The sequence below is a fragment of the Ailuropoda melanoleuca genome, chromosome 7, assembly GCF_002007445.2.
Source record: "Ailuropoda melanoleuca isolate Jingjing chromosome 7, ASM200744v2, whole genome shotgun sequence".
Taxonomy (NCBI): Eukaryota; Metazoa; Chordata; class Mammalia; order Carnivora; family Ursidae; genus Ailuropoda; species Ailuropoda melanoleuca.
Window position 1 is genome coordinate 58,956,629 of NC_048224.1, and position 9,498 is coordinate 58,966,126.

General features: G+C 59.9%; 1 protein-coding gene across 5 annotated transcripts in view; it reads right to left on the minus strand.

Moving 5' to 3' along the window:
* LOC117803056 (spermatogenesis- and oogenesis-specific basic helix-loop-helix-containing protein 1-like) overlaps positions 1–9,498 on the minus strand; it is a 38,107-nt gene that overhangs the window by 7,604 nt on the left and 21,005 nt on the right. For 2 of the 5 annotated variants that reach the window (XR_004626639.1, XM_034664797.1), the window contains exon 1: positions 3,584–3,889. Coding sequence is in view for 1 of the 5 variants with exons in the window: in XM_034664797.1 (XP_034520688.1) it covers positions 3,584–3,766 (183 nt within the window). In the remaining 4 variants the exon portion in view is untranslated. Of the gene's footprint in view, positions 1–1,494; positions 1,904–3,583 lie in introns of those variants that run through there. The other 3 variants (XR_004626642.1, XR_004626641.1, XR_004626640.1) reach the window with 2 other exon arrangements.

Consider the following 9,498-nt stretch of genomic DNA (forward strand, 5'->3'; position numbering starts at 1 on the left):
ACAAGAGGCATGAGGCTGGCCTCGGGCCTCTCCCCAACGGCAGGCGAAGGCCGAGGCCCGAGGAGGCCAGGTGGACCCGCAGGCCAGGTCCAGGAACAGCACCAAGCAAGCATCGGGGACGCTGGGACAGAGGCCCAGCCCGGGGTGTCTGCTAACTCTCCTCCCTTGAGGGACCCACAGCAAACACATCCACCTGTATGGGGCCAAGGCTCCCCACGCACACCCAAGGGATGCCAGGCCACGTGCAGCTTGGACCACAGCGGGAGAGGAGGCAGGACGCAGCCCCCAAACCATGCCAGTGATCAAGGGTGGGGGCACTGGGGTGCGGCTGACTTGTGTGGACACTCTGCTCTCGGGAAGCCAGAGTCTGGGAAGGCGTGGGAGTGACGTGCAGCAATCGTAGAGCCCCTGGGGACTGGGGGTGACACACTGACCCACAGCTTGGGGAATGCACCAAGTGGAGCCAGGGACAGCGTCCTGGGCGGGAAAGAGTGAACTACACGGGGAGCTCCTCTGGGCCCTTGAGAAGACTGCGGAAGGTGAAGACGCGGTTGGTCCATTGTCTGGGGTAGGGCAAGCGCCTGGCCAGCCCACCACCAATGACAGCCCGCCCTGCTGCCATGCCCATGGTCCCGCGTCCCTTTCACACGGCCCCTCCCACACCGGAGCCAGCTTGGAAGAGCTCCCTGCCTCTGTTTCCCTACACGTTCCACGGCTGCCAGCCTGCCGGTCATGCCCAGCTGCCCAGAGCGCTCGCTGAATTCCGGAGCAGGAACACGACACGCTGGGCATGGGGCAGGACAAAGCCCTCGGTGCCCCCCGCAGAGCTCTGCCCAGCAGGAACAGGGCACCAGCTATCACTCTTCAAGACGAAGAGGTCAACACGCTCCCCACTGGAGCTGACAAGCTCACCGTGAATGCTGAATCCGCCCCGGGGGATGGCTGGGGCCACTGGGGAACTCCCGGCCCAGGAAGTGCCATCTAGACAGGTCTCCTGATAGCCGGGCCCCAGGGGTCCGTGCAGGACTCAGGGCGCCCCTGGGACCCTGTGCAAGAGTAACATTTTACAACTGAGTGCCATTCGCTCTCTGCCCACACAGGGCTCCGTGACCCAGAATAGAAAGATTTCTCCCTGAAATGAGGGTGTGCCCCTAAGTGCCATCTGCCAGCTGGCCTGGGCCCTGGGCAAGTTCGGGGTGGGAGTGGTGACCGGGACCAGTAGGCAAGGAGGGGGTGGGGACCGGGAGCCTCAGAGAGGGGCTGCAGGGTGCACGGGCTGGGCCCGAGCAGACGCTCCCATCCCTGCGCGAGGAGGCTGGGCAGTGGAGGCCATGGGCTCTGTGTTCACCCGGCAACCCCTGGCCTCTCTGACTCGGAGCTCCTCTGCCCAGCTCTGGAGGTCAGAAGTCCGAGATCCGTCTCACTGGGCTAAAACCAAGGGGCCAGCAGGGCCCTGCTCCCTCCAGAGGCTCTCAGGAGGACCCGTGTCCTTACCTGCTTCTAGGGCGGCATTCCTCCCTTCGTGGCCCTTCCTCCTTCTTCAGAGGCAGAAGCAAAGCACCTTCAAACCCCCCACAGGCAAATTCTTCCTTTGGTGTCAAATATCCCACTGCTTCTCCGCTCTGAAGACCCCTGCAGCTCCGTATAGAGCCCAGCAGGTGATCCAGAAACACCCCCCCCCCCAGGATGCCTAATGTACTCATATCCACAGAGACAACTGTTCCATGTAAGGTCACATCCACATGGGGACAGGCCTTCTCCGCGGTCCTCCCTCAGTAACCGCTGGAACCATGAGACAGAGCCAGTAGAGACCCAGATGTGAGCAGACACGACCGCGTGCATATCCACAGAACGCTGCCGTCAGCACGCCACACAGAACACCTGTCCCTCAGGGGCACGGGGCTTCCGCGCCCACACACCACAGCTTGCACCAACACGTGCGAGCCTCAGCACGTTGCAGAGATCGAAATCATGCAAGACAAATCCCTTTTGTCTTCGGTTGCTAAATTGTTTCCATAGAATGACTGATGATACTGCCATTTAATAGGAAAAAATCAAGTTACATACATCCCGCAGAGCTCACAGGCAGGATCTCTAAAGAACTCCGACAAATCAACAGCAAACCACCCAATTAAAAAAACAGGCAGCGAAGGGGAATGGGCACTTCACAAAAGAAAACGTGTACATGCGTGGCCGACAGGTCCACGGAAAGGTGCTCAACACCGTTAGTCATCAGAGACACGGAGCAAAGCCAAGGGGTCCTGCCGCTTCACACCCACAAAACGGCTAAAAGTAAGGGCTGACTCATCCAAGCCTGACAATAACGTGAAGCAGGAACTCTCCAGTGTGCTCGGTGGGATGCAACGTGGCACGGCTACATTGGGGAGTTTGGGGAGTTTTTAATAACACTGGAAGCACACTGCTCGTGACCCAGCAATTCTGCTAACGTTTCAGTAAATACTTTTTCATTTAGTATTTAGTATGGAAATCTGTTCAGTGTTTAGTACTACTCTGTACTCAGCACCTAAATAAATGGGAACGCGTGACCAAAGCCAGAAGGAACCCAAAGCACCCACTGACGGCAGAGCAGAGGGACGGCCTCCCCCAGGACGCTACGTGGGGGGGAAGGAACCAACACAACCCTACGGGGGACACAGACCGCAGCCGTGGGCAAGGACCCCACACGCCTGCTGGTGGTTATGACATCACCACGCTCACGGACACACAGACGCACACACGGACACACACACATGCCCGCTTCCGGTGGGAACGTGTAACAGGTACGGCTGCTGTGGGAAACAGTGGCAGTTTCCCAACAGATGAAACCCAGAGCCAGGACGTGGTCCAGCAATTCCATTTCTGAAAGCCGGGACTCAGATCCACGCACACGCACCTGTGAGCATCACGACTCACACAGGCAGATGGTAGAGACGACCCAACCCCCACGCATGTGGCGTGGGGTACCACCACGCCAGCCCACAAAAGGTCAAATCCCGTAGGGTTCCATGAGCGTGGTCGCGATCATGGACACAGGGAGCGGGAAGCTGGGGGCCGGGGCAGGGGACAGGAGGGTCTGTGCTTCCTGGGGACAGAGTTCCAGTCTGGGAAGAGCAGAAAGTTCTGGAGACGGACAGCGGTGCCGGTGGCACACCATAGTGAGTGCACCCAATGCCACGGAGACGTGCGTTTCAAACAGTTATGATGGCGGATCTTCCGTGACGTAGATGTGACCACAATAAAACATAAATTCATTCATTTAAAAAGTCACGTGGGTGAATCTTACAAACATTTCACCAAAAACAACGGGATACAAACACTGTCCTGTATGACATGATTTTTATAAACTTCAAACACAGTCAAAATGAAAAGGTGCTAGGGACGCACAGTGGGTGGGGGAAGGGGCCTCCAGAGATTCAGGGTGGNGTCCTGTATGACATGATTTTTATAAACTTCACACACAGTCAAAATGAAAAGGTGCTAGGGACGCACAGTGGGTGGGGGAAGGGGCCTCCAGAGATTCAGGGTGGGGTCACACCGGTAGGGGTGTCCCGTGGCGGGGCAGGCGCAGGAAGACCAGACTCACCTGAGACAGCGGCCTCAGCGACAGGCGGGCTGAACCCCAGGAGCCACGCGGCATCTCGGCGCGAAGCGCTCGTAATGAAAAGCTAATGTCCGGCTTCTTGGCTGGACACGTCCACCGTGCCAGTGGCACTGGCGCCCTGCGGGTGTGCACGTGCTTCAAGGACACAGCAGTGTCAGAGGTCATTCTGGGAGGATGGCCAGCAAGTGCAGGCTACGTACCCCCATCCCAAGATGCCTCGCTAGACGGGGGACACCCTCCTGCAGATGTGAGCCCGGGCTCACAATGGGCGGGCAGGTGACACTCGACAGCTTCGCCTCAGGCACCTGCAGGGCAGGATGAGTGAGGGGCATCTGAGGGCTCCGGATTCCGCTCACCCAAAAGATGGGGGGCTGGGAGAGCCCCAGGGGCCGGAAGTGCAGGGCCACTGCAGTGACCACCTTCGGGAGAGCCACGGCCAGCCCCTGGCTGAGCCTCTGCCCCAAGCGTCGGCCCCCTGGCTGCTGCAGAGCCGGGCTGTGACCCTCTCCTGTTAGCGGCTGCCCCGCGTTCTCGGTCCTGCCCCGGCGCAGCGACCTCCACGCAGCCTGGAAGGCAGATGACGCAGAGTGGACACATGGACACAAAGTGCGCAGCCAGCACCCATGGGACATGGGCCCTGGGACAAGGATAAACACACCAATCCCCACACCTACCACGAGGACAGAGAACACAAGAGCGTGTGACCTGCTGGTGCCAGGCCAGAGGCCACCAGGATGCCAGCTTTTGTTTTTGAAAATTAGCAACTCGGGAACCTTTGTTCAAGTGCTAAATGCCGCTGAGGGGCAGGCCCCGGGGGACAGTAACTGCTACCAGGAGCCTGGCTGGGAAGGACCCTTCTGGGAGGGGCACTCACCGTCAGTCCCCAAGGATGTCCCGGCAGAGAGCGGGACGATGGGGGTGAAGGCTCTGCGTCTAGACTGACCCTGTGCGCTGGTCTGAGACGGGGCGAGGTGCCTGTGCCTTCCCCGAGGCCCCGCTGGCACAGGGTGGCTGGGAGCCAGTGTTCCAGAAGCACGCTAGCCTGGCCAGGAGGCCTGCCTGGGCTTGACAACAAGGACGGAGGCAGCCAGCTGAGCCCCGGAGCAAGGCAGGGGCAGTTGTGGGACCTGACTTGTCACCTTCGCTCATGGCATGCCCTGGAGTGACCCATCCACTTCATTTCCACGACTACAGAAACAAGAAAGGGCTTGGGGAGCCGGTGTGGGGCACGCAGAGCCCAACCCGGCACAAGGTAACTACTGCCAGGCGGGTTAACCTCCTGGGGACCGTCACATGGCACCACACACGGGGCATAACATGACAGAACCAGCCCCCCCACCACTGCCCCGGTCTGGAGACCAGAGAGCCAAGCCCCACGTGTCCACAGCTCTGAGCCCTTCTGAGGCTCTGAGGGAGAACTGCCCCTTGCCTCTGCCGGGTTTGGTGGGGCCCGTGTCCCCGGCTTGCAGCTGCGACCCCCCCCCGTCCCCGGCTGGCTCATCCCTCCGTGTCACATGTGAGCCTCTGTCTCCCCCCCATCACCGGATTCAGGGCCCACCCTAATCCAGGATGATTTCGTGTCCAGCCTTACCTTAATGACATCTGCAAAGACTCTTACTCCAAATAAGGCCACATTCTGAGTTTTGGATGGATATGAATTTTGGGGAGACCCTATTCAGCCCCACTCAGGAAAAACTGTGCATGCCCTATAACTCTGCCAGGAGGGGTCAGTGCTCACCTAAATGGGGGGCACAGGTGAGGGTCCTCAATGCCCACCTGTCAGAACATGGCCATTGCTGAGCAGGGAGGACCTCAGCCCAGGGGTCTGCCAAAGGACTTTTCCTTGGCCACATGCAGCACCTTGGCTCGGGCCCGGGTCCCCACCTCAAAGGGACGGGTAGGAGCTGGGCAACCACAGGTCACTGAGACACCTGGGCAGCCACTCCAAAGTTGGGGAGTAAAGACCCCAAGAAGCGAGGGGTCCTAAAGGCAGCAGCCAGTATCTTGCAAGAACAGGCCCCCAGAAATGCTTTCCAAATTGAAACACAGAACCCAAGAGCCTTCTAGACTCTCAATTTGGGGAGTGTCTTGGAAGCCTGACCCCACCCCCATGGCCCTGCTCACCCCCACCCCATCCAGGCCCCTCTCAGGCCAGCATGGCTGGGGAGGCGCCTGGCACTCCCGGGGTGCCGTGGGGGCTGTGGAATGTGAGCACAAGACACCTCCCGCCGTCCCGAGGACAGCCAGCACCACGGTCCCGTACCTGGACTTGGGAGNCAAGACACCTCCCGCCGTCCCGAGGACAGCCAGCACCACGGTCCCGTACCTGGACTTGGGAGTGGAGGGCGTTGGTGACATGGGGGCCTGCGGGCACACATCTCTGCGGGGACATACCTAGCAGAGCACCGGCCATGTCCAGGGGCTCTGGCAGACCACGCAACTGGCCTTCTGTGGGCTTTGAACCCACTGACCTCCCTGCCCCAGAGCATCCAAGCTCATGCTAGTTCTCATCCTCATTATTACTCGTGTGGCCATTTTATTTCCAGCCATTCTGGGGCGTGGGGGATAGGAGGTGTCGAGAATCTCAGTATAATTTCTATTCCTCTGGTTACCAATGGGGCTGCACACCCTTCCACGCGTTGGGCCGTCGGATCACCTCTTTGTCAAGCAGCAACTCAAGTCTCTTCCCATTTCTCCGCCAGTGCTTTCTTGTTGATTTGGTATGTGCTCTTTACATATTCTGGAGGGGAGCCCCTGGCTGATAATAGAGCTGGTTCATCTTTGTCACCCTGTGGCTGCATTTCCACCCGCTTGTCTTCCAGTGAACAGGGGTTCTTCATCTCCACACAGTCAAGTGGGCTTTTCGCGAAGGGATCCTGCCTTTTCTGTCCTGTCTCTGAGGGCTCTTTCTCCTTGAGGCCGTGAGGTGCTCTGCTGTCCCCCGGTTCACGACTTGGCCCTTTCGCCTTTCACATCCGGACCGACTGTCCCCCTGTGCGGGACACTCTGCTTCTTCCTGCAGACCCGCTCTCCACCCACAAGTGCGTTCCCACAGCTGCAGCAACAGGCGGCTTCCGCAGGACCCACGGAAGGGAGGCCCCGCAGGAGACGGGAGCCGGGGTCTGGGACATGTGCAGCCCACCCTGCTGCGTCCCTCCCAGAGGCCCTGCCCGCAGCCCCGCAGGCTGACCTCTCCCCACCCTCCCACATCTCTGCCTCAGGCCCTTCCCTGAACTCCAGATCCCCCTCCGGGCACGCCACCTGTTCCCGCTGGGACTTGCCCCCGTCCTGCAGCTGCTGTAACAAAGGATCACGGACGGGGCAGAAACAAACAAGAGCTGTGCTCCCCCCATTCTGAGGCCCGAAGGCCCCCATCTGCAGTCACGGGGCCGCACTCCCTCTGGAGGCTCCAGGGGAGACTGGTCCTTCCGGACCCGTCCAGCTCTGGGGCTGGCCGCACGGCCTGGCTTGTGGCCACATCACCCAACCTCTGCTCCGTCTTCCGTCCCGTGGTGGTCCTCTCGCCGTCTTCCAAGCGTCTGTGCCCAAACTGCCCCTTCATAAAGACGTCAGTCACACTGGGTTGGCCACCCTAGTGCCGTCCTCTCAACTTGATTCAACCCAGAAAGACCCAATCTCAAAGAAGGTCACATTCTGAGGTCCCCGGGACAGAACTTCCGCCCAGCTGGGGGGTGGGACAGCACTCAGCGCCCTGCCAGGGTTTACCTTTGTGTGGGCGTGAGGCAGGCTCACGCCCGTTCTTGTCCTGCAGGGCATCCAGCACCCAGTCTTCAAAACAGTGTCTTGTACCCCATTTCTCTGCAGGGCCCCTACGTGGGAGGGCGTGTTTCTTCTTCAGCTTTGGACCGATACCACACTGGCTTCATTACCGAAACTCTGCGGTAAGAACACAAGTCGGCTGGAGGCAGTCCCACCAAACTGAGCTGTGGGAGCGTCTCGGCACGTGGGGACCACACACCACGCAGCCCGTGGGGATTCTGACTAGGATCTTGCTAAGCCCAGGGAGAGAGCGGACACTACAGCAGCGAGACCTCAAACCCCTCTACGTGGTGCGGGATTTGCTCAGTTCGTCTAAATAGCTCCATCCTGGTTGATAGTTTTCCAGGCCCAAGGTCTGCACAATTTTTTTGTGGGATTGATCTCTGGCTACCTGATTTTTTTTTCTGAATTGCAAATGAGGTCTCTTCAGTCTCCCACCCTATGATTGCTCACACAGCAACAGTGCCTTTGATGTACGGATCTGCGGCCACTCGCTTCCCTGAGCTCGCCAACGTGACCAACGGATCAGCAGTGATCTTCCCACGACCTCAGTAACACTCCTTGTCAACCTTTCGCCCGGGCTCCCTCCGGTCCCTGCATGGAAGGGCCGATGCCATGTCCGACAGCAGTGAGGACAGCGTCTGCGGTCCTGCGAGGGAAGTTTCCGTCTTCGCACTGAGGCAGGACTGTTGGAGGAACGTGGCAACCTCCCTTCGAACAGATCAGCTCCCTTCTGGGTCAACAGCGGTATAAATTTTTACCACAAATATTGCCGAGTCTCACCTGGTGCTTTTCCTGCTGCTAACATGATGTTCACGCTGTCTTTTCCGCCACTCTGCGCGTGAAATACGTTGATTCTCAATGACCAGCCTTGCATTTCTCCATCAAGCCCTCAAGGCCTTAACACATCACCCTTTCCATGGACTGCTGGCGTTTTCTGATGTCCTGAATGTGACTGGTAACGTTCCTTCCTTGTAACCGTCCTCGTCCGGTTCTGATATCCACGTGGCATCACCGTCGTGAGCACAGACCACAGGGGGCAGGGGCAGGCATGAGGACACAGCACCACGACCCGGCCTCGGTGGGGGTGCAGGCACCTGGCAGCAGTGGGGGAGGGGGAGACCTTCCGGGAGCACCTTCGAGGAGTCCTGCAGCCAAGAAGTGGGCAGGCAGGCAGGCAGAGTGGTCACTGCCACGTAGACACTGAGAACACTGGGGCTCAGGACCTGAGGCCCCTGGCCCGAGGGGGACACTGTAACCTGCACGTGCACTGGCCTGCCCTGTTCCCGAGGGCCCTGGGGGTCTCTGAGCAGCTGAATTTGGCCCAGCTCAGATCACGCTGCAGCAGGGAGGCTCTGGAAACAGGCCGGAGTGGAGACAGGAGGCACTCCAGCTCAGCCCGCTGCCCTCAGCCCATTCCCGCTCTCCTGGGCCCCAGGCCTCGCTTTGCTCTGCCCAGATGGGCGGTTCCAAGAGAGGCACCTGACAGCAAGGCCATCTCACAGAGCTGCCACGGTCCCCAACCTGGCAAGGCAGCACAGGGCATCTGTTCTCCACCTTCCTCGGTTCCCCTGCCAAGTCCCCAGACACCACGGCCAAGCACTCAATCGTATGGGCGGCGATCACGAGGAGACATCACGGCCACCCAGCACTGCCGCGTCAGAAGGAGCTCCGTGACTCGAAGACTGGAGTTCGGCGCCCAGTGGGGATCCTGGAAGCAGCCCAAACGCACGGCCGTGGTTCTGGGAAAGGGCGTGACTGCCCGCACGCGTCGGGCAGGGGCTTTGTGGACAAATGGCCAAGTGGCCATTGTTGGCAGTAGTGTCAACAAATAGAGGGTCATTGTGGCCAGCAGGAGGAACCCGTGACAGCCGGCCACGGGCAGGAACTCCCTCCTGGCAGGGCACAAAAGGGCCAGCATCACCGGCGCTGGACGCCCGAGGTGCTGCCGGTCATCCCTCGGCCACTGCTGCGTCACCATGAACGTCCTGCTGGTGCTGTTAGCTCTGCTCGGGGCCCCACGCCCTGCACACGGGCCCCCGGGACCCCAGCATCCGTGAGAATCTGGCAGCCGCCACGGGCGTCCGGAGTGGGAGGAGGTGGCGGCTGGGGGCGGC